General features: G+C 60.5%; 2 protein-coding genes and 1 non-coding gene across 12 annotated transcripts in view; 2 read left to right on the forward strand and 1 right to left on the reverse strand.

The window, feature by feature from the left end:
• Nucleotides 1–73: 73 nt before the first annotated feature.
• AP1B1 (adaptor related protein complex 1 subunit beta 1) lies at nucleotides 74–20,032 on the forward strand. Of its 6 annotated transcripts, XM_038152300.1 has the most exons (24): nucleotides 74–684; nucleotides 1,819–1,881; nucleotides 2,729–2,834; nucleotides 5,332–5,467; nucleotides 6,558–6,803; nucleotides 7,530–7,720; nucleotides 8,147–8,368; nucleotides 9,355–9,475; nucleotides 10,082–10,177; nucleotides 10,888–11,003; nucleotides 11,642–11,807; nucleotides 12,649–12,747; nucleotides 13,942–14,201; nucleotides 14,591–14,792; nucleotides 15,633–15,653; nucleotides 15,908–15,937; nucleotides 16,048–16,197; nucleotides 16,345–16,490; nucleotides 16,979–17,108; nucleotides 17,336–17,420; nucleotides 17,662–17,748; nucleotides 18,027–18,181; nucleotides 18,560–18,568; nucleotides 19,170–20,032. In XM_038152300.1, exons 2-24 carry the CDS (start codon nucleotides 1,845–1,847, stop codon nucleotides 19,242–19,244), a joined length of 2,886 nt encoding a protein of 961 aa, XP_038008228.1. In that variant the 5' UTR covers nucleotides 74–684; nucleotides 1,819–1,844; the 3' UTR covers nucleotides 19,245–20,032. The 6 variants fall into 6 exon arrangements, with proteins under 6 accessions (XP_038008228.1, XP_038008230.1, XP_038008229.1 ...); XM_038152302.1 differs by lacking the exon at nucleotides 15,633–15,653; XM_038152301.1 differs by lacking the exon at nucleotides 18,560–18,568 and having other exon boundaries at nucleotides 75–684.
• LOC119707675 lies at nucleotides 16,585–16,689 on the forward strand. The gene has a single exon (XR_005258809.1). It is a non-coding gene; the product is annotated as a small nucleolar RNA SNORD125 (small nucleolar RNA).
• GAS2L1 (growth arrest specific 2 like 1) overlaps nucleotides 20,004–23,328 on the reverse strand; it is an 11,125-nt gene continuing 7,800 nt past the window's right edge. For 3 of the 5 annotated variants that reach the window (XM_038152294.1, XM_038152297.1, XM_038152296.1), the window contains exon 6: nucleotides 20,004–22,684. In XM_038152294.1, coding sequence (XP_038008222.1) covers nucleotides 20,885–22,684 — 1,800 coding nt within the window. In that variant the 3' untranslated portion in view covers nucleotides 20,004–20,884. The remainder of the gene's footprint in view (nucleotides 22,685–23,328) is intronic. The other 2 variants (XM_038152298.1, XM_038152299.1) reach the window with 1 other exon arrangement.

Consider the following 23,328-nt stretch of genomic DNA (forward strand, 5'->3'; position numbering starts at 1 on the left):
AGGCGGCAGCGCTGGCCCCTGCCAAGGGCTGAGCTGTGGGCACGCACCTGCGGCTGGCAGCCAGCCCTGCCTTGTCACCCTGGCACAGCCCCGGGGACACACAGGGTGCGGGGGGCTGGGCTGTGGCAGCTCTTTGGGTCCCCTCATGCCCCTGCTGCAGGCCCTGGCGTGCTGCCTGCCCCGGGGGAGGTTGTGTGCTGTGAGGAGCGAGGGCTGCGCCTTCATTCCCGAGCTGGAGGAGCCACTTTCCCTCTTGGGGCTGCTGCAGGGCCTAAAGGGGTGGGGGAATGGGTGCTTGTCTCAGCCTCTGAAACCAGTGGGGTTTTTTCAGTGGGGTTGTGGCTGGGAAAAGCACAGGCTGTGCTTTCCCTGGCTCTGGGAGAGCGGGGAGCTGCAGGGAAGCGGCCGGTGTGATTCATGTCTGCTAGCTGCCTGCACAGATTCCCTGCTCAGCTTCCAGTTTGCTTTCCAGGCACTTCTGCAGAGCAGGGCTGAGTGTGAGCCAGGTCCTGGAATCAGAGGGACTGCAGTGAATCCTCTTTTCTTCCTTCCTTCCTTCCTCCCAGTCTGGCAGGACGGGATCTGCAGTGAGGTGCAGAGAGCTGCGGCGCAGCCCGGAGCTCCCGCTGTTCCCTGGAGAGCCATCGACTTAGTGGGATAAAAAAGGCTCTGAATCAATCCCAGGTAACCGAGGCAGGGAGGAGTGTCCTGTCTCACGAGGGGCAGGGCTGTAGGAGTGTGGTGCCGTGCTTCCTCCTCTGGAATAGCACCAGGATGGTGCTGCCAGCCCCCAGAGCAGCCCCAAACCCACGCAAACTCCTTCCCTCTCCCTCCCTGCCAAGCCGTGTGCTCTGCCCAGCCTGCTCAACCCCCAGATTTCATCCAGATTTTCTTTTTATCCCTGCTGGGGATCCCTCTCCAGCTTGGACAGGGAACAGAGGACACAATTCCTCTGTGCTCCTGCTGCATTTGGCTTTCAAGATGCTCATTTGCATTTTAAACCCATCCGCAAGCTCTTTTTTTTAATCTCTTTTTTTTTTTGCTTGGCTTTGCTTCCTGTATTCCTGCCCCTCCAAAACAGCAAGGCCACTGCAGGCTTTCAAGGACGAGCCTCTGCTTCCTTCCCTGTTGAAGAAAAGATGGGAAAACCAGCCATAAAAGCCAAATCCCCTCTGACCTTTCTGAAGGGCTGCACATCTCCTTCCTCAGCCTGCCGAGCCCTAAATCTGCCCTAAACTGCCTGAATTATATAATAGAGCCTCAAGTGCTGGGCTGAAACCTCACACCCTTGGAATTTAAAGCGACCCTGCTGGAGCAGGGCTGGTTTGTGGGAGAGGCTCCCTTTGATCTGGCAGATCCGTGCCCCTCGGCCGCGCTGTCCCGTCGAGCTGAGCCTGGGGTTTGGCTCCGTTCCTGTCCCCAGCCCTGAGCTGTTCCCTGTGTAGGTGAGAGGGAGGGCTGGCTCTGAGTTTTCCTTAAGAAAGCATTTTTTGGATGAGGAGAGGCCAGTCCAGGGGGGATCACTGAGCCCCTGCTGCCTGGCTCTGTGCAGGATGGGATGAGCAAAGTCAGGGCTGCAGCCCTGGAATCTTCAGTGGTTCCCTTCCTCCTGCACATCCTCTCTGGAGAGCCCTGATTCCCCATCACGGTGCTGTGAGGTGCTCACCCTCCCTTAGGGATTGGGCTCCTCCTTGTGACTCTTCCCATGAGATCCCAAACTCTTTCCCTCCCCGGTGTTTTTCCTTCCTGGAGCTCTCCATACCAATCCCTGCAAGGAAGTTATCAGCCCTGAGCCTCTGTGCTCTGCCTCTCCTCCAGGGCCGTGCTGCTGGCTGGAGACCACCATGACGGACTCCAAGTACTTCACCACCACCAAGAAAGGTAAGGGAAGGAGCAGGAATATCACAGTTCATCCCAAAATCACCAGCTGGTTCTTACTCCTGTGTAAACCAGGTGGAGAGGGTTGGGAAACTCCTGTCCAGAGTCCCCCGGGATGCTGTGGCTGACACCCCACCCTGCTTCTTGATCTGGAGCAGCTCCTGGGCTGCTGTGGGGTCAGGCCACCTTGTCCCCAGCCCCCTGAGCCCAGCCAGGGCTGGTGGCAGCTGGTGATCGGCTTTAGCAGCTCAGGAGCTCCCCCGGGCAGCGCTCGGGGCCTTAAGCACTCTCCAGACCAAGGAATTAATGTGGAGAAAAGCCATGTGGCATCTTCCTCTTCAATCTGCCAGCCCAGGAGGGAGTAAGGAGCTCATCGTGGCTTCAGGAGGGCAGGAGATGCTGCCCTGGGCTGGGGGGTTGCTGCCACAGCCAGGGAGGGATTTGGGAGCCACTCTTCCTCGTATGGCCTTGAGGAGCAGTGCCCAAAATCCACCTGCCATCCTCCCTGGGAAGAGTAGGGCCTCATGGGGCTGGGATAACCACCCCACAGCCAAAAAAACCCTCAGGATAACCCCATCCAGTGCCCGTGGGGTGCTCCTGGCTCCTGCAGCATCTCCCATCCCTGTGGGGCTGGAGGAGCCACAAGGATTCAGCAGGAGGTGAATATTCTCCACTGCCATGGGTGAGAGCTGAGCCCCCAGAGCAGCCCCAGCCTCGGGGGGTGCTGGGGAAGGTAAATCTCTCTTTTCAGGGGTGGCAGAGGAACCCTGTCACACAGCAGGTGGGAGCTGTGCTCACCCAGGGACCCCTTCCTCTAATCCCTGAGCTGCCACTTTTCCCATTTCTCCAGGGGAGATATTTGAGCTGAAGGCTGAGCTGAACAGCGACAAGAAGGAGAAGAAGAAGGAGGCTGTGAAGAAGGTGATCGCCTCCATGACTGTGGGCAAGGACGTCAGGTGTGTGCTGGGGCTGCAGCCTGGAGTGTCCTGAGTGGGAAGGGACCCACAGGGATCATCCAGTCCCACTCCTGCCCTGCCCAGACCCCCCAACAATCCCACCCTGGGCATCCCTGGCAGCGCTGGCCAAAGGCTCCTGGAGCTCTGGCAGCCTCGGGGCCGTGCCCATTCCCTGGGGAGCCTGGGCAGTGCCAGCACCCTCTGGGGGAAGAACCTTTTCATGAAATTTTCCCTAAACCTCTCCTTCATTATGTTCTCCCATGTGCCCCAGCCAAACCCAGCTGGCTTTTGGGTTCCCTTTTCCCCCTGTTGCTTCCAAGGGGGTTTCCATGCTGCTTTTCCCCTCGGGATTCACCGGGTTGCAGCTCTGCCTCCTGGAGTGCAGTTTGTGTCCACGTGGCCACCTGGCAGGTGGGGGCTCTCCTGGCTTTTGTTGTAATCTGGCTAAAAGAGGATTGGTCTGGCTGCCAGATCAGTTTGTTGGGATTATTCCCACTTCCTTTGTGTGTTACTAAAAACAAGCAGGACCCCCTTGGAGGGTTGGTGGCAGTGTCTGGATGCTGATAAACCCTTTACAGCCTCTCCAGTCCAAAAGGTCAGGCAGCTGCTGCTGTTCCTGCTTCCTTTTCCATCTGGCTGAGCTGCACGTGGCTCCTTCCGTGCCTTTTCCTGCACGGACCTGTCCCGGCACCGGCAGCATCAGCAATTTGATTTTCATGGTGCATTTGAGAGTAAATGGAGGGAAAACACACTCAGGGCTGGGAGAACTGGGGCATCCCTGGCTCCCGGAGCAGCAGCAGCAGCAGGAGTGTCCATCTTGAGACCACTGTGCAAATCACATGGAAATGGCAGGAGCTTCCAGTGCTTGGAGGGGCTTGAAAAAAGAGGGAGCACAGCTTTTTACATGGACAAATAGTGACAGGCCAAAGGAGAAGGGCTGTAAGCTAAATGAGGTTTAGATGGGATCTTGGGAATTAGGAATTGTTCCCTGTGAGGGTGGGCAGGGCCCTGGCACAGGGTGCCCAGAGCAGCTGGGGCTGCCCCTGGATCCCTGGCAGTGCCCAAGGCCAGGCTGGACACTGGGGCTGGGAGCAGCCTGGGACAGTGGGAGGTGTCCCTGCCATGGCAGGGGGTAGAACTTGATAAGTTTAGAGATTCCGTGATTCCCAAGCCATTCCAGGATCCTGTGGCTGTGTCAGCCCATTTTTTCTGTGTGTGCCTGTTTCAGGTTGCAGGGAAGCAGTTTGCTCAGCTCCCTGCTCTCCAGGAGGTGCCAGCAAAGCCTGGTTTAACCCGGGGTGAGGCCAGCCCGGGTGGGCAGCAGCTTTGCGAAGCCCAATTCCCTGGATTTAGGGGGGACCTGGCTTTGATCCTGTCAGGGCTGGCTGGTTTGTGGAGGTGGAGAAGCTTCCAGGAGCCTTGGGACATCTGTCAGGGTGGAATATCCCCTGTGTTAGCCCTGGGATCTTGAGTGCCTGCCCTGAGGAGGTTTGATTGTCTATTTGTCTGTCTTTGGATGAAGCAGCATCCCTGGTATCCCACAGCTCCAGGATGTTTGGGAAGCCCCAGCTCTGTGCAGGCAGATCCACTGCTTTCCCCTCCATCCCAGCAGAGTATCCTGGTGTTCCAGACTCACCCAGGGGAGCGGGGCTCTTCCTTTTGGCACCATCCTGTGATGATGCATAAAATCCTGGAATATCCTGAGCTGGAAGGGATCCACAGGAGTCATCCAGTCCAGCTCCTGGCCCTGCACAGACACCCCAACAGCCCCACCCTGTGCCTGAGAGAATTGTCCAGTACCTTCTCCTGGGGCAGTGGATGTGCCCTGGAGTGGGAATGCAGCAGAGCCCTGTGGGAAACCTCAGTTTTGGTCCATCAAGGGCTGGTTTTGATACAGATCCATTAAAAAATCCACTGGGGATGGGAATTTCAGCCATGTCTGCTGCAGGGTCGGCTCAGGTCATGGAATCATGGAGTCATGGAATGGAATGGTTTGGATGGGGAAAGGTCCTTAAAGCCCAGCTCATCCAACCCCCTGCCATAGGCAGGGACACCTCCCACTGTCCCAGGCTGCTCCCAGCCCTGTCCAGCCTGGCCTTGGGCACTGCCAGGGATCCAGGGGCAGCCCCAGCTGCTCTGGGCACCCTGTGCCAGGGCCTGCCCACCCTGACAGGGAACAATTCCTAATCCCCAATATCTCATCCATCTCTGCCCTCTGGCAGTGGAAGCCATTCCCTGTGTCCTTAAGTGCCAGGCCCTTGTCCCCAGTCTCTCTCCAGCTCTCCTGGAGCCCCTTTAGGCTCTGGAAAGGGCTCTGAGGTGTTCCTGGAGCCTTCTCCTCTCCAGGTGAGCACCCCCAGCTCTCCCAGCCTGGCTCCCAGGAGAGAGCTGGGTTCTCCTGGCCTTGGGAGCAGCTTTGGGAGCAGGTTATCCATGGGAAGGGGATCCGTGGGCAGCGTGGCCGTGTCCTGCCTTCACTGAGCTCTCTGTGTTGCAGCGCTCTCTTCCCGGACGTGGTGAACTGCATGCAGACAGACAACCTAGAGCTGAAGAAGCTGGTCTACCTCTACCTGATGAACTACGCCAAGAGCCAGCCAGACATGGCCATCATGGCTGTGAACACCTTTGTGAAGGTGAGGGGACAGGGTTCGGTGTCCTGGGGCCGCAGGGGACATCACCTGCCAGCTCACCGTGCCAGGCTGCCAATCAGGGAGCGTGGGCAGCTTTCCAAAGCCTCTCCCTTCTGGAGGAAGGGCTCTCCAAGCTCTAGAAAACATACTGAATTTGTCCAGTAATGCAGAAAGTCATTTTTTGGCAGCTGTCCTGTGCCGCTCGCTCTGTGAGGGGTGTGGGCAGCTCCCGTGATCGAGAGCTGTCATGTGAATTTATGGGCTGAGAAATCCCTCGTGATCTTCCCGTTGGAGCTGGGAACTGAAGAGTGTGTTAGGAGCCAGGATATTGCCAAATCACTCAGGGAAAAAAACTGGTGGGCTTTAGAGGGAGTTCAGGCTTTTCAGGGAGGATGAACCCCATGTAATAATCCCAATGTCCATTTCCAGCATCAGGTTGGTTCAGGTACCTGCTGTAAGTGATGAGGACATGGGGTTCCCAGATGGATTGAGGAGTTGTGGGAGTGAGGATTGGTGGTGTTGGAACTCAGTGGGTGCAGGACAAGAGAGAAACTTCTCTTGGGTGACTTATTCTCAAGAGCAGAACATGAAAACCTCGGGACTTGAACCCAAATCCTCCTGGAGGACCTGAACGCCCTGGAAATAGCTGAGGAGCCCAGGATAGCCTGTGGCATTCACATTCTCTGAAAAAATTCCTTCGCCAGGGTTTTTCTCCTGGGAAGGTGAAAGGCAGCGAGAGTGGCCTCAGAGAAATGGAAAACAATTCTTATCTCACTTGCTTCTCCTGTGTTGTGCTCGTGTGGAATGTGCGATTGTTTCGTTAAATTCTGCTGGGAGTTGTTTTCACTCATTGGCCAACTGGGGCCAAGCTGTGTTGGGACTCTGGAAAGAGTCACGAGTTTTCATGATTATCTTTTTAGCCTTCTGTAAGTATCCTTTCTGTATTCTGTAGTATGGTATAGTATTCTTTAATATAATACTGTATCATAAAGCAATAAATGAGCCTTCTGAGAACATGGAGTCAGATGCATCATTCCTGCCTGTCAGGGCTCCCTGATCACAGTAATAGCCACCCTCCCTGTGCTCCCTGCAGGACTGTGAGGACCCGAACCCGCTGATCCGGGCTCTGGCTGTGAGGACCATGGGCTGCATCCGCGTGGACAAGATCACGGAGTACCTGTGCGAGCCCCTGCGCAAGTGCCTCAAGGACGAGGACCCCTACGTGCGCAAGACGGCCGCCGTCTGCGTGGCCAAGCTGCACGACATCAACGCCCAGCTGGTGGAGGACCAGGGCTTCCTGGACACCCTCAAGGATCTCATCTCAGACTCCAACCCCATGGTGATTGGATTTTGCCTTCTTCGCCTCCTCTTCGTCCCAATGGCAGTCACCGCTCTCCCATCGTGTTCACGTCCACCTCCCTTCCTCCCAGACTCTCTTTGTGGTGTTAACAAACCACTTCTGGGGAGTTTTTGCTTCTCAGGGCTGCAGGCTGTGTTCCCTGCCCCATAACCCTGTGTCCTGGACAGAGGGTTTCTCCCGCCCTGTGGCTGTGTGTTATTTCTCTGTTCCCAGTGGGAAGGAGGCTGCTCCAGGTGGCTCAGGGCACAGGGAAGCTGCTGCTTGGTTCTGATACCACAGAGCCAGTGGCTTTTGCCTCTGGTTTTCCTGCCAGCTAGGCTTTGGCTTCCCTCCCTTTCCCCAGGCACGGGGAACTTTAAAACCACCTTTCCCCAGGGTTTCTCTTCCCACAGCCTTTCCTGCTTTTCCAGTCTTACCCTGGGTGTAGTGTTGAGCCCAGGAGCTGTGTGGAAAGCTCTGGGGAAGGGAGCTGGGCATGAAGCCAAGGCTGACTCCGTGGAACATGTGGGAGCCTTTGGAGATGCGGCGTGGGCGGTGGGAGCGTGCCGGTGGGGATGGCTCATCCATCCCCCTCAGATCTGCTGTGGGGAGGGAGAAGCTGGAGCCCAGATGTAAGTGGGATGTGAGGGGTTCGTAGTGAGGAGGCAGCTCCTCTCCTCATGCCACATTTGGTGTCACCAGTCCGTGTCCTGTCCCCCCTGGCAGGTGGTGGCCAACGCGGTGGCAGCGCTGTCGGAAATCGCGGAGTCTCATCCCAGCAGCAACCTGCTGGACCTCAACCCCCAGTCCATCAACAAGCTGCTCACAGCCCTCAATGAATGCACTGAGTGGGGCCAGATCTTCATCCTGGACTGCCTGGCAAACTACATGCCCAAGGATGACCGGGAAGCACAGAGGTGAGGGGGCAGGCAGGGCTGGGCGCTGCCCCTTCTCCTCTGAGGAGAGTCTTCATCCTCCTGACCCTGCTGCAGGAGGTGGGACAGCGGGCATCTGCTGGACCTGTGCCTTGGGCATGGCCATCTGGAGCCTGCCCTGGTCCTGTAGCGAGCCCTGGCACTGGGATTGTGCTCCTTGAGCTGCTTAAAATGTGGCTGCAGGGGACGATGGGCACCGGGGAGCCCCGAAACGGGGTCACTGCCAGAGGGTTCTGCAGGGCCTGGGGAATAACCTTCACTGGGGCATTCAGGAGCCAGTTCAGCCTCTTTGGGAAGGTCCCAGGTGCCCCTCAGCTTTCCTGCAAGTCCTTCCTCCATGCTGGCAGGAGTTTTTCAGCAGGAGGAAGGGCTGGGATCATTTCCTTTCCCTCCTCCTCGCCCTGGCAGCATCTGCGAGCGGGTGACGCCGCGGCTGTCCCACGCCAACTCTGCCGTGGTGCTGTCGGCTGTCAAGGTGCTGATGAAGTTCATGGAGATGCTGTCCAAGGACCTGGATTATTATGGCACTCTCCTGAAGAAGCTGGCCCCACCACTGGTCACTCTGCTGTCTGCAGAGCCTGAGCTGCAGTACGTGGCCCTCCGCAACATCAACCTCATCGTGCAGAAGAGGTGGGTGTCCAGGTGTCCCCTCTTAGCCACAGGACCTTCAATCCCTCTGACTGCAACAGTGTCACAACACATCCTCTAGGGTGTTTTCTTCTCTGTTATTTAAAATCCAAGGACAGTCATGGAATGGGTTGGTTGGGAGGGATCTTAAAGCTCCTGTCATCCCATCCCCTGCCATGGACACCTTCCACTAGAGCAGGTTGCTCCAAGGCCTGTCCAGCCTGCCCATGAGTCAGTCAGGTGAGGGAAGGAGCAGGGAGCTAAGCTGGGATCTCCAGTTTAATGTATCCTTTAGTTTCATTTATTCTTCATTTGGGGCAGCAAAGGATGGCAAAGCCAAAAGCTGTGAGGCTTTGGAGTAGTCCCTCCGTGTCTAGGAAAGGAATTTTGTGCTGCCAGCTGCTTTCTCCACAGTTGTCCTCTTTGAACAAGTGCTCAGAGTCCTTTTGTCCCTTTGCCGATCTAAAATCCTGGAGGTGGCTGAGGCCCCACACGTGTGCCTGGAGCAGGAGTGGCAGCTGGAGAGCCCCAGCCTGGTCAGATGATTTGTTCTCCTCCCAGTCAGCGCCGTGGTCGTCTCTTAAAAATAGCAGCAATTTCTGAGAGAAGTGGAAAGCAATTAGTGTCCCTGGGAGTGGGAATGTGGAAGGCAGCTTGGAGCTGGACCTGGCCTAGCTCTTTCTCAGCTTAGAGAGAGGGTGAGAAAGGTCCAGCCTAGCCCTGGGGTCTGGATTTGTGTCCCTGCTCCCACTAAAACGTCCCTCCAGCCTTGGCAGGACAAACGTCCCCCGTTGCCTCACGTCTGGCCCGTGTTTGTGACAAGGTTGTGCTCTGTCCCCTGTGTGCCAGCAAAGGGGAGCCAAGGGACAGAATCCTGGGGGATAACCATGGTGATTTGGATTCCTTGGCATTGAATAGGCCCCCAGAACCTTGGGATTGGGGTGGAAGTGAGTGCCTGTCCCCCATAACGCTGCCTCTCGCCGCCCCAGGCCCGAGATCCTGAAGCACGAGATGAAGGTGTTCTTTGTCAAGTACAACGACCCCATCTACGTCAAACTGGAGAAACTGGACATCATGATCCGCCTGGCCTCCCAGGCCAACATAGCCCAGGTCAGGAGCAGGGCTGGGGCACCCAGGGCTGCCCCAGTGCCAGCACCAGCTCTGCTGGGAGCAGCTGTCCCACCCTGCTGCTCGTGCTGGGTCACTGCCCCGCTCTCCTGGTGGCTGTGCCTTGCTGCCACCTCTCACTGTGCTGTGTCCCCTCTCCTGGTGCCTGTGCCTTGCTGCCCCCCTCACTGTGCTGTGTCCCTCTCTCCTGGTGCCTGTGCCTTGCTGCCACCTCTCACTGTGCTGTGTCCCTCTCTCCTGGTGCCTGTGCCTTGCTGCTCCCTCTCACTGTGCTGTGTCCCTCTCTCCTGGTGCCTGTGCCTTGCTGCCACCTCTCACTGTGCTGTGTCCCGCTCTCCTGGTGGCTGTGCCTTGCTGCCACCTCTCACTGTGCTGTGTCCCTCTCTCCTGGTGCCTGTGCCTTGCTGCCAGGCTCTCACTGTGCTGTGTCCCTCTCTCCTGGTGCCTGTGCCTTGCTGCCACCTCTCACTGTGCTGTGTCCCTCTCTCCTGGTGCCTGTGCCTTGCTGCCCCCTCTCACTGTGCTGTGTCCCCTCTCCTGGTGCCTGTGCCTTGCTGCCACCTCTCACTGTGCTGTGCCACCCCTCAGGTGCTGGCAGAGCTGAAGGAATACGCCACGGAGGTGGATGTGGATTTTGTCAGGAAGGCGGTGAGAGCCATCGGCCGCTGTGCCATCAAGGTGGAGGTGAGGGCTGGGACACGGCTGGGCCTTGTGGCACCTGTGGGTGGGCAGGGTGGCACTTTCCAGCATGTGGTGGCCATCTCATCCCAGGTATTTGCAAGTTGGAGCCTTCCCAGGCGTGGGGATGAGCCATGGTTGGTCCACAGGGATCAGGGGAGTGCCAGGAGGGTCCTCCATCCCCTTATCCTTTGCAACTGGAGCTGCTTCAGGATCCCTGCCTAGAACAGGGCCAGGAATGCAGTGGGTGATACCAGTGGCTTGTTGGGGACCAGAGTGGGGCTAGGAGGGAGCTGATCCCTTCCCAGGGGGCTGGGAGGGAGCTGATCCCTTCCCAGGGGGCTGGGAAGGTCCCAATCATTTTGCAAGAGGCTGGCAAGGAGCCAGTCCCTTCCCGAGGGGTTGGGAGGGAATCCATTCCTTCCTGAGGGGCTGCTCAGAGGCTTTGCTTCCCTGTGGGGATAATTTTCCAAAGGGGATTATTAAAACCCTCCCTGGAAAGGTGGCTCTGCATGGCTGGAACACTTCCCATGGGGAGAGAGGAGCCTGTGGGGATGTGCAGAGAGGATGAGGAGGAGGTGCACCAGAATGTGAAGGGCAGACCACACTCAGTGTCCCCCGTTGTGCTGTGGGTTGGATTTGGGGGGGATAAGAGGCAGTGGCAGGTTTGGGATGGGAGGGGGGACTGTCCCTGTGTGACCCAGTCCCTCTGGCAGCAATCGGCCGAGCGCTGTGTCAGCACCCTGCTGGACCTCATCCAGACCAAGGTCAACTACGTGGTGCAGGAGGCCATCGTGGTCATCAAGGACATCTTCCGCAAGTACCCCAACAAGTGCGTGGGGGCTCCTGGGGTGTGGGTTCTCCGGGGTGCTCCTGGTCCTACACGAGCTCCTCCCTCCCCTCTGTGCTTGGGGGGCCACAAGCTCTTGGTGGGATGAAGCCCCTGGAGCCTCCCCCCCAGCACAGGTGGCTTTGGGTTTTTTTTTGTCCCCAGCCCCAGGATGGTGGCAGTCCCAGATCCAGGCACTGAAATGGAGAGGAGCTGCCAGGGATGTGCAGGTCCCTTGTGTCAGCAGAAACTGTCCCTGGCTCTCAGTGCAGCTCCTGATGCTGGAACAAGGGCAGCAGGAGGAGAGGGGAGGGGAGGGAATGTTCCAGCTGAGCCAGGATGAATAGGCAACTCTGTAATCAGGAAGCCGGGGACTAATAGTGGTAATAAATACTAATGAACTGAATTGGTAACGAGCAGAGCTCTGCAGGAGTAGCCCTTGGCTCTGGGTTCATTCGGGAGCAGGGAATGTGCCCTGCCATCAGTGTGGGCACTGCCCATGGGGCGAGGGGCCAGCCCCGGGCAGGGTGCCCTTGGCCACAGCTCTGCTGTGGGCAGTGGGAGGTGGTTTGGAGTTTGGGTGGATCAGGATTCGCGTCTCCTGCTCTGGGTGAGCTTTCTGCTCTCCTCCCCTCGGGAAGGTACGAGAGTGTGATCGCCACGCTCTGTGAGAACCTGGATTCCCTGGACGAGCCCGAGGCCAGGGCTGCCATGATCTGGATCGTGGGGGAGTACGCCGAGCGCATCGACAACGCCGACGAGCTGCTGGAGAGCTTCCTGGAGGGCTTCCATGATGAGAGCACCCAGGTGTGCCAGGGATCTGCTGCCTCGGGGTGACACTGGGACAGAGCTCCTGCTAGGTGCAGCAGGGACAGTTTGCTCTGAAGGGATTGTTGGTGCAGGTGCTTGGGGCAGGTTTGGGTGTAGGATGTGGTCCAGGCTTGGAGTGACCTGGCAGAGTGGAAGGTGTTCCTGCCCATGGCAAGAGGGGGAATGAGATGGGATTTGAGGCCCCTTCCAGCCCAAGCTCTTCCATGGTTCTGTGAAGTGCCACCATGGCGTTGTCCCAAGTCCCTTCTCTGTTCCGTGGTTGGGAGGCACCAGGCAGGGACCTGGTTATCCCGCTGTGCCAGCACAGGATCCCTGTGGAGCTGGGAAATGAGCAGGGGGAGCAGTGCCTGCCCTGTCTCCCAGGGCAACTGAGGCCAGTGGGTTTGCCTGTGGAATTTTGGAGAGTTTCCAGCTCTGGAAAACTCTGCAAAACACCCTGTAACCAAGTGACAGTGAACAGGGCAAAGTCTGCAAATGCTGAGTAGCAAAGGCAGAGATCCAGGCTCCCTGAGACGCTGGGAGGGGAATTCCTGCTGCTTATCCATGTGGAAGTCAAAGGATGCTCTGGCCTGTGCCCTGTGGGACCATGTAACTGCTCCCAAGATCCTGCCCCGTGATGTTGGACTCAGCTGTGTCTGAGGGTGTGGAAAAGGGCTGGAAAGGGGCCAGGTGAGGTGCCCTGTTGTGTGTCACTGCCACTGGCATGGTCACTGTGCCTTTGGTCCCTTGAAAGGCAGGTTGGGGTTAGGTCCTGGGGCAAATCCATGTGTTCCTGCACGAACACAGTGTGACCTGTCTGTCTGTCTGTCCCCCACAGGTCCAGCTGCAGCTGCTGACAGCCATCGTGAAGCTGTTCCTAAAGAAGCCCACGGAGACTCAGGAGTTGGTGCAGCAGGTGCTGAGCTTGGCCACACAGGTGGGTCACACCTGGGAGAGTTTCCCAGGGCTTCCCATCCCCCGGGGCAGTGGGAATGGCCTGCTCATGTGACAGCAGGTAATTGGAGCTTAGTTCAGAATGGTTTGGGTTGGGAGGAACCTTAAGGATCCCCTTGTTCAGCCTGCAGGGACACCTCCCACTGTCCCAGGCTGCTCCCAGCCCCATCCAGCCTGGCCTTGGACACTTCAGGGATCCAGGGGCAGCCCCAGCTGCTCTGGGCACCCTGTGCCAGGGCCTGCCCACCCTGCCAGGGACCAATCCCAACTCCCAATATCCCATCCAGTCCTGCCCTCTGGCAGGGGTTAGATGGGCAGGGTCTCCCTCCCCTACCCACATCCTCTCAAACACCAACAAACCACTCAAACTCAACGCCAGTTTTCCCAAATCCATAACTCCTCCCAGCCATTTCAACAACCCCCATAACTCTGCCTCTCAACCAATCAGTCACTTACCACAACACTATTCCACAAAAATTCCTCAAAGACTTATTAACACAGCTCAGAACCACAGGGAAGCCATTCCCTGTGTCCTGTCCCTCCACCCCTTGTCCCAAGTCCCTCTGGGATCGCTGACATTTGAAAGCCTGGAGACTGTGGGCACTCCCATGGCTCAGGGGACACCTTGTGGCCTTTGATCCCTGCGATCCCTCCGGGCAGGGCTTAGGTGGGGAAAGCAGCTCTGAGTATCTCTGTAGTAGCTGCAGTTGCTCTGAGTAGCTCTGTAGTAGCTGCAGTTGCTCTGAGTATCTCTGTGGTAGCTGCAGTTGCTCTGAGTAGCTCTGTGGTAGCTGCAGTTGCTCTGAGTATCTCTGTGGTAGCTGCAGTTGCTCTGAGTATCTCTGTGGTAGCTGCAGTTGCTCTGAGTATCTCTGTGGTAGCTGCAGTTGCTCTGAGTATCTCTGTGGTAGCTGCAGTTGCTCTGAGTATCTCTGTGGTAGCTGCAGTTGCTCCGAGCAGCTCTGTGGTAGCTGCAGTTGCTCCGAGCAGCTCTGTGGTAGCTGCAGTTGCTCTGAGTATCTCTGTGGTAGCTGCAGTTGCTCTGAGCAGCTCTGTGGTAGCTGCAGTTGCTCCGAGCAGCTCTGTGGTAGCTGCAGTTGCTCTGAGTAGCTCTGTGGTAGCTGCAGTTGCTCCGAGCAGCTCTGTGGTAGCTGCAGCTTCCCAATGCTTCCCGAAGGACTCGGACAACCCCGACCTGCGGGATCGTGGCTACATCTACTGGCGCCTGCTCTCCACGGACCCCGTGGCCGCCAAGGAGGTGGTGCTGGCCGAGAAGCCGCTGATCTCGGAGGAGACGGATCTGATCGAGCCCACGCTGCTGGACGAGCTCATCTGCTACATCGGGACGCTGGCCTCGGTGTACCACAAACCCCCCAGCGCCTTCGTGGAGGGCAGCAGGGGAGTCGTGCACAAGAGCCTGCCCCCACGGACGGACTCGTGAGTGCTCCCGTGTCCCCACGCCGTGCCGGGGTTTCCAGGTGGATGGAGGGGTTGGATGTGGGGCTGCTGTGGGGCCACTGGGCTCAGAGCTGAGCCCCATCCCCAAGGGAGGTTCTGTAGGAGCAGGCCTGTGTGGGTTCAGCCCTGGCCTTAAAAGGCTGAAGGAGTGATCCCAGTGCAGGTGATCTCCACTGGGATTGTAGAGATTCCCAGTGATCTCTGTGGGAATATGTTGGGAGCCAGGATGGCTTGGGGGGGGGTCTGGCTTGCCACTGAAGTGTTGGGAGCCGGGATGGGATGAAGGGTTCAGCTGGGCTAACCCCTGTCTGCAGTGGGACCTCCTGTCCCAGCTGGAGCTCCTCACCCTCTCCCATCATTCCCTTCAGGGGTGAGAGTCCTGAGAGCCCGGACACAGCCCCGGCAGGGGGGCCAGCAGGAGATCAGCCCTCTGTCATCCCCGCCCAGGGGGACCTGCTCGGGGACCTGCTCAACCTGGACCTGGGCCCCCCAGTGAGCGGGCCCCCCATGGCCACCTCCGCCGTGCAGATGGGCGCCGTGGACCTCCTCGGGGGTGGCTTGGACAGGCTGGTACGTCCCAGCTCCTGGGCTCCTCCCTGATTCCAGGCTGTGCCATTGGCATCCTGCTGGGCTTGGTGCTTGCTCTGGTCTGCCATAGGACAGACTTGTCAGCTGGGTACATCTGGGCTGGTCCTCTCCTGCAGTGGGTGAGGACAGAGGGCGCTGAACCCTCATTTATCCTGCCATTATCCAATGGAGGGGAGGGGTCCCACCGACTACTTCCCCGTGCCTTTTCTCTCTGTTGGTGTGGGTGTTCCCTCTCCATGTGCTGTGCTGCAGGAGTGGCTGCTCTTGGGGGCCCCTCTCTGACCCCGAACCGCTGCAGGGCTGGGTCAGGATGTGGCCACTTCCTGCCCTTGGGGTGTCCCCTGTGCCAGGAGATCCGGAGATGACAGCGTGTCCTCCTGGGCATGCAGGCCAAGCAGTGGTTTGGCCTCGGGGTGAGGCAGGATGGAAACCTCTCCCTGTGTGGGAACACCTGCCCTGTGGGTGCTGGAGATGGGCCAGGCTCCCCGGAGGAACAGAGTTTGGAGTTTCCTCCATGACTCATGAAATCCAGCAGATTTATCCCAAGGGGAGGCAGCGTTGCTGCCTTTCCTGTTTTGTAACCCTGCAAGTGCTGCCCTGGCACCTTGTGGCTCCCGGGGATTGGTGATGGGCTGGCACTGAGGCTGGGAATGAGGTCTGGCTCTGTCCCCGGGAGAGCCGTGGACAGACAGACAGATGTGTCAGGACTAACCTCTGTCCTCTCCTCCCCTTCTCTTCTCTCTCTCTTTTTGTCTCTTCTCTCCTGGCTTCTCTCTGCATGTGGCTGGCTCTCCTCTCCACCTTGCCTGCTTCTGCTTGGAGATGGGGGACGAGTCAGAAGGGGTATGGATCACCCTCTGCCCAGCCCCCTGCCCACCCCCGGCTGCCCCTGCTCCCCCCAGCCCCAGGGACACCTCGCTTCCCTCTGGGAACAGCCGTGGCCCCTCACAGCTCCTGCTCTGGGACCACTGGAGCATCCCAACTCCAGGCCCTTGCTGCCCCACACTGCTGCTTCCAGGCAGTGTCCACAGGGGACATTTTGGGGATCCCCGTGCCCTCAGCCCTGCCCCTGCTGATGCCCCTTTCTTCTCTTGCAGCTGCGCAGCGATGTGGGAGGCAGCCCTGCTGTGAGTGTGCCCTCACACCCAAACCCTCTCATTCTCTGCATCCTCCTCCTCTTCCTCCTCCTGTCCCCCTCCCCGTGGTGCCCCCTGTAAGCCCTCCCTTGTCCCCACAGATGGGTGGCGGCGGTGGCAGCTTCACAGCAGCTCCCAGCACCACGGCGCCTGCAAACATGGGGGCACCCCTTGGCAGCGGCCTGGGTGACCTCTTCGACCTCACCAGTGGGGTGGGGACCCTCTCAGGATCCTACGTGGCCCCCAGAACGGTGAGTGGGGCAGCCAAGCTCGGGGTAAAGGGGGGCAAAGACCCCCGTGCCCACCCCCCACAGCAGAGCCCCCCTGGAGGAGGTGGGCAAGCAGCAGAGGCTCTGCTTTGGGTGGCACCCCAAGGCTTTCTTGTCCCCCTGGCCCAGGTCTGGCTCCCTGCCATGAAAGCCAAGGGGCTGGAGATCTCTGGCACCTTCAGCCGCCAGGTGGGCTCCATCTCCATGGACCTCGTGCTGACCAACAAAGCCCTGCAGGTCATGTCTGACTTTGCCATCCAGTTCAACCGCAACAGGTGAGTCCCGCCTGGGCTGGGCCACCTGGGGCCCGTGGAGACACTGCCCGGAGCGGTTTTGTGTGGAAAAGGGCGTGAGGAAGGAGCTGCAAGGGCTGGGAACAGCCTCTGGTGATGACCCTTCTCTCTCTGATGGCTGTGGTGGTGATGAGCATCCATCCAAAGCCTCTAAGAAGTTGGCTGAAGAGGCCATTCCTCATTGTCCTGTTGGTTGTCCTGGGGAACCAATGCTTCCTTTTCCCTCAAAGGCACTGAGGGAATGCTGCAGGAATCCCACACGTGGGTGGAGGAGGAAGGGGGGAGATTTGGGGTTGCCCCAGGGTGGGCAGGGCAGGAACCAGCCCCGTCCTGGACGGCGCAGGGGCAGCGAGGCGATCCCTGGGGCGCCCGTGGAGGAAGGCAGGGAGCGCCAGGCTTGGATGGACAGCACCATGTGCCATCCCCTGCTGTCCCCACCCTGACCCCCTGCCCTCCCTGGTGTCCCCCAGCTTCGGCCTGGCCCCAGCAGCTCCTCTGCAGGTGCACGCGCCTCTGGCCCCCAACCAGTCTGTGGAGATCTCCCTGCCCCTCAACACCGTGGGCTCCGTCATGAAGATGGAGCCCCTCAACAACCTCCAGGTGGGCAACACGGGGCTGTCCCCTCCTGGGGAGCTGGGGACAGGGCAGGGTCCCTTGGAGAAATCCAGAGGGAGGTGTGACAGCAGGAGCCAGGTGCTTGCTGCAGTGACACCTGGCTCCAGAGGGATGGGATGGGATGGGGATGGGACATTTTGGGATGGGATGGGACATTTTGGGAACCTGCTGCGAGTTGGAGGTGTTGCAGTCTCCGTGTCCTTCCACCCCAGGTGGCGGTGAAGAACAACATTGACGTCTTCTACTTCAGCACCCTGTACCCCCTGCACATCCTGTTCGTGGAGGACGGCAAGATGGGTGAGTGGGGTGACCATGGCTCCAGCAAGGTGTGCTCTGTCCCCTGTCCCTAGGTGCCATCCCAGCCCCTGGAACCTTCTTGATCACATTGGGTGAGCCCCCAAAAGCAGGTGGCTGCCCTGAGCCTGCTGGAGCGGGTGCCAGGGTGACATACCTTGGCTGCCATGTCACCTGTGTGGTGTCACCTTTGGGGTGGCCAGTCTGGCAGCTCCCTCAGCGCTGGTGTCCTCCCTCCCTGCAGAGAGGCAGACGTTCCTGGCCACCTGGAAGGACATTCCCAACGAGAACGAGACCCAGTTCCAGATCAAAGACTGTTCCCTCAACGCAGGTGGGTCCCACCCCCTCGCAAGGACCTGGCTCGGGTCACACTTAACCAACCCTGTCCCCAGGTGCCACACCCACGTGGCTGTTCAATCCCTGCCGGGGTGGGGACTCCAGCACTGCCCTGCACAGCTGTGTCACCCTTTCCATGAAGAAATTTGCCCTGACTCCCCAGTACCCACTCTAAACCTCTTCCATGCCAAGGAGGGGAGGAGGTGGGGCAGGAGCTGGTCCAAGGGGAGCAGGGGGGCAGCCCAGCCCCTCAGCCTCTCTCTCCCATCCCAGATGCTGTGAGCAGCAAACTCCAAGGCAGCAACATCTTCACCATTGCCAAGAGGAACGTGGAGGGCCAGGACATGCTCTACCAGTCCCTGAAGCTCACCAACGGCATCTGGGTGCTGGCAGAGCTGCGGATCCAGCCCAGCAACCCCAGCTTCACGGTACATCATCCCCTGCCTGCTCCCCCCCCGGGGCTGGGGGGCACATCCCTGCTGTGGGACCTCCCCAGCTGCTGGTGGCGCTGGTGCCAGCCCCGCTGTCCCTCGCTCGTGGGGAGGGTGGCGCTGCTCCTGTGGGGACAGCTGAGGGACACAGAGGGCTCCCAACCCACCCAGCTCCGTGAAACCCTGTCCTCGGAGCATTCCCTGAGCAGGGATCTCTCCACGCCTCACCCGTGAGCCATCCCGATATCCTGCTCTCCCTGTCCCCTCCCCACCTCCCTGGCAGCCTTTGGGGTGGGACCAGCTGTGTCACCCTGACTCCTCTTTCTGTGTCTCCGTCCCCGCCGCCCGCCCTCGCCGGCCTGCCCGCTCTTGCAGGATTTGGAGGTTAGAGATTGGTTTTAACCTGGCTTTGGGCTCTCCCTGGCTGCTGCCTGGATGTTCCTCCCTCCCCTGATGGTTTTCCCTGCCCTGCCAGTCTCCTGGTGCCTCCTGCCTGTCCTTCCCAGCAGGGCTGGCACAAGGACGGGGACGTTTCCGAGGGTTGGGATGTCCCCGTCGCCCTCCTGCTTTCACTGGGGATGAGGATAGCTCATAAAATCCTTATCCCAGAGGATTCTCCATGAGGAGCTCCCTGCTTGAGGAGCTAATTGATCTGGGACTGATGTAATATTTAAGCAAACACCTGAAGGGGCTCATTCCTCTTTGGAAAGAAGGATGTTTTTGGGGAACTCTTCACCCTGGAGTGCCAGGCACTGAATCCAATCCCAAAAGCTGGAGTGTTGCCCCTGCCTGTTCCCTGCCTGTGCTGCATGTGGATGGCTCTGCCCTGGGAGGGCTTGCAGGGGTTTAATAACCTTATTCCAGCTGAAATCAGGAGCTGGACTGCCCCGTGGGAGGGTGCTGCAGCATGCAGGGCTTGCTTTGGGGCTCGTGGCTCTCCAGCGTGGGGTGGGATGCCATGACCCACTCTTCCCTCTCTCCCCAGTTATCCCTGAAATGCCGAGCACCAGAGGTGTCCCAGTACATCTACCAGGCCTACGAGACCATCCTGAAGAACTGAGGTGCTGCTGCAGCCACTCCTCCTCCTCCTCCTCCTCCTCCTCCTCTTTTCCCGCCCGAGGGAGCAGGGCTGGATCCGTGTGCATGTCCCCTTTCCCTCCTGCCCGGGACCCAGCCCCTGGATCCTCCCTCTCCTGGGGGCTGGGGGGAGCAGAGGGGGCAGGGGGGTGTCCCCAGTCCCTGATCCCTGCAGCAATCCGTGTGTGAGTGATGCCCTGTCCTCCACATCCCAGTTTCACCCTCCGGCTCCCAAAAACCCCAGCTCCTGCTCCTGGCTCTCATGGAGTGCTGTCTGGTGGTGGGTTCAGCATTCCAAACCCTGGGAATAGTCGCTGGGGGGCCCAGAGTGCTGTGGGATTGGGTGGCTCTGGCTGCAGATCCCCCTGGAGCCCTGGGATCTGGGGCTGGAGCAGGTGGGGAACAGCTCTGGCTGTCCCTGCTTTTGTGCCCTGCTGCAGCAGAGCTGTGGGTGAGCCCTTCCCAGAGGCTCTCCTCCCATGGGAGCCCTTCCCAAAGCTCCCAGAAGGGCTCAGGGATCCCACACTTGAGGCTGTACTTAAGGTGCAGGTGACAAAGGGCTTTTCCAGCCCCTGCCACGGGGCCAGGAGGGCTCTGAGTGTCCCCTCTCCCCCAGCCCAGCCCCACGGCTCCCTCTGCTCTCCCCTCGCACCCCTGGGTGCTCCCCTGGGGCTCCCACTGCTCCCTTCCCCCCCAAATCAAGCCATGGGTCCCCCCCTCCCTCGAAGCAGGAAATCTCTAATATATGAAAGATAAATATATTGAAATGTTCACTGGTTTGAAGGGAATGTTGAATAAAGGTGACACCGGCCCCTGGGGACGCTGCTGGGGTGGCCATGGCCTGGTGACCCCGAGGGAAGCAGGATCCTGGGAGCTTCCTGCCAGCCCTGCAGGGCCAGATAAGCCCTCCCTGGGGCCAGTGGCCTCTGGCACAGCAAGGCCTGACACAGCAGATGGGCAGGGCCAGGGACACGGGGCCAGTCACCCCTTGGGGACAGGAAGGGCCTGGAGAGCTTGTGGCTCTGCTCCTGGAGCCTCTCAGGGATCCACCAAGGCCAAGGTGGCCCTGCACCTTACATGGTGTCCAGTCTGGGTGCCCTGAGCCCCTCCTGGGGTTGGGGACAAGCGTGGGGTCCCCAGGAGCTGCTGCTGGTCCCTGTGGGGTGGGTGATGAGCAGCACCACTGAGTCCTGCTCTGGGACAAGCCACAGATCACCACAAAAGCCACAAATCCTGTTCTGGGACACCCCACAACTCACTGGTGCTGCTGTGGGACACCCCACGGGCCAGAGCAGGTGTCCAGGGACCACAGTGGACACCCTGCTTTGGAACCCCCAAAGTCACAGCAGGGTGGTCACCACCAGCAGGTCTGGACCCTCCTGTGACCCACAACCTCCCGCGTCTCCCTGGGCCAGCAGCCCTGAGGGGAGGGTCCCTGGCCATGGGGCACTCGGGGCTCCAGGGACACCTCTGGAGGGGTCCCCGTGGCTGTAATGGGGTACAGGGCACTGGGACAGCCTCAGCCCAGCTCTTCACTGCTCCCACCCCTGCTGGGACCCCCAGAGCCTCCCTCCCTCGGGCCTGGGGGTCTGAATCCCCGACAGATGAGCAGACATGGTGGGCTCAGCTCCGTTGGTCTTTACTGGCTGGAGAGGACATGCAGGGGTGGGGGCCACGGTGGCCTGGGCTGGGGACACCGCCCTGTCCCACCCCGGGGACATCAACACGAGCTGTGGGCAGTGCGGTGGCCAGCTGGGGGCTGGAGAGGGAACAGTGACCCCCTCCTGCCCTGGAACAGGGCTTGTGGTGACAAACTGCATGTCCCCAAGTCATCTCAGGGTGGAGAGGAGACTGGAGAGGAGAGGAGATGAGGAAGTGGCCAAGGAGGTGATGATGAGGCCAAGAAGAAAAGAGGGGAAGGTCAAGAAGAGAAGACGAGGAGGGAAAAGGATGTGAAGGCCAAGAGGAGAAGACAAGAGAAGGAGGAGGCAGCCCAGAAGGAGAGAGGAGAGAGAAGATGAGGAGGAGGATGACAAGAATAGCAAGAAGGGGAGGAGAAGACAAGAAGGAAAACAAGTGGGGACGAGTGAGGAGAGATGAAGAGACCAGGAAGAGAACTGGGTGCTCTCCAGCCCCATTCCCAGCTCTGCTCCGGCCACCACTGCCCTGACCACACGACTGCCCCACCCCGTGGAGCTGCTCCCCACGGCATGGGGACACCCCTGGCACCCTTTGGGGCTGGGGGCTCCTCGCAGGACCCACCCTAATGCCACCAGTCACCACGTGAAGAGGTCCCGGCCACCCCAGCTCTGTGGCCGTCGCCTGGCCGGGTGCCACCTCCACCCTCCCCAGCAGCTCGGGGGTGTCCCCAGGGGCTGCCAGGAGCTGCCACGGCCATCGACCCCTCAGGGCCACGCGTTGTCGTCCAGCCCCTCGCGCTCCCGCGGGGCCCAGGGGGGCTCCAGGAGGGAGGAGGGGATGCTCTGCAGGGCGCCCCAGGCCCTGGGGGTGCCGTTCGGGGCTCGGTGGGCGCCTGCCCCGTAGCCGCGGGGCGTGGGGATCCGGGAGGGCGTCTTGTGGGGCTGCGTGTCCAGCCGGGGCTTGGCCCAGGGCCGCGGCGGGGGCGCGGGGACCCCCGGCCCGGGGCCCTCCTCCACCTCCATCAGCTCGTCCTCCCCGGTGGCCCAGTCGGTGTCGGAGCCGGGGTTCCCCGGCGTGTCCCGGTTGTCCCAGGAGGCCGGGAAGCAGCAGCTCTCGTCGGAGGAGCTGGAGAAGGTGGAGCGGCGCCTCGCATCTGCCGGGCTGGGGTTGGACGGCAGCGGGGGGCAGCCGCCGTCGTTCCCCTCGTCGTTCCCGTTGTTGTTCCCGTCGCTGCTCCCGCCCCGCCGCCCGTCCTCGGCGGGCAGCCCGTGCTTGGCGAAGACGTTCAGGGAGGAAGACGAGGATGACGAGGAGCAGTATGCCGAGTCGGCGGTGCCGGGGGGCGCGGGGGGGGCGCTCTCCGCGTCCCCCAGCTGCTCCAGCAGCCGCGTGTTGGCCAGGAACTCCTCCTCCAGCCGCTGGAACAGCCGCTGCTCCTGCCCGGGCTCCAGCCAGCGCGGGGCCCGCAGCCTCCGCGCCAGCTCCTCGGGGTCCCCGGGGCCGGGCCGGGGGTCGCGCCGCCCTCCGAGGCTCCCCGCGGGGCCGGGCCCGGCCGCGGGGGGCTCCGCCCGCGCCCACGAGTGCTGCCCGTCGGGCCGGCGGCGGATGAGCAGCAGCGGCGCGGAGCCGCGCCCGGGGCTGCGGGAGGCGCGGGGGGAGCCCGGGGCCGGGGGCTCCGCGGGGTCCCGGCGGGCCGGGGGGCGGCGGGGGCCGCTCTGCGCCGAGGCGGCCGAGGAGTCGCTGTCGCCCGAGCAGCGCCGGGAGCGCGCGGGGGCGCGCGGCCTGGGGGCGGCACGGGAGAGAGGGGGGGATGAGAACCCTGGGGTCCCCCCCAGGGCACCCCCCGACTGCACAGCCTCCATGAGCCCCCCACTGATACCCCCATTGCACCCCTCCTCGTGGAGCCCCCCCAGTGCCCCCCCATTGCACCCCTCCCCTGCCCATTCTCCCCCATGGCACCCCGCACTCCTTCCACTGCACCCCATTTCCCTCCCCACTGCACCCGTTCATTCTTCCCCCTTTATCCCTGTTGCACCCCACATTCCCCCCCTTAAACCCCACTTCCATCCCTACTGCACCCCCGCCAAACCCCACATTGCCACTATCGAACCCCATTTCCCTTCCCCTTGCCCCCCCATTGAACCCCCCCATTCTCCCCCTTCACTGCCCGTTCCTCCTCACTGCACCCCCCAGAACCCCATTTCCCTCCCCACTGCCCCCCATTTCCCCCCTCCATGAAACCCCCACTGAATCCTCCCATTCCACCCTCACTCTCCCCTTCTCCCCCTCAGCCCCCACCCATTGCACCCCACATTCCCTCCATTGCACCCCATTTCCCCCCACTGCACACCCACTGCCTCCCTGCTCTGAACTCCCCCATGGCACCCCGCATTCCCCCCCCGCCAATCCCATCCCCCTCCATTTCA

The sequence above is a fragment of the Motacilla alba genome, chromosome 15, assembly GCF_015832195.1.
Source record: "Motacilla alba alba isolate MOTALB_02 chromosome 15, Motacilla_alba_V1.0_pri, whole genome shotgun sequence".
NCBI lineage: Eukaryota > Metazoa > Chordata > Aves > Passeriformes > Motacillidae > Motacilla > Motacilla alba.

What these genes read in the sequence shown, in the direction of transcription:
- AP1B1 (XM_038152300.1), top strand. Translation starts at nt 1,845, where the DNA reads ATGACGGACTCCAAGTACTTCACCACCACCAAGAAAG. An exon ending in ATCCAGTTCAACCGCAACAG is followed by an intron (nt 16,491 to 16,978) that starts GTGAGTCCCGCC and finishes GGTGTCCCCCAG; the next exon opens with CTTCGGCCTGGCCCCAGCAG. An exon ending in AGCCCCTCAACAACCTCCAG is followed by an intron (nt 17,109 to 17,335) that starts GTGGGCAACACG and finishes CTTCCACCCCAG; the next exon opens with GTGGCGGTGAAGAACAACAT.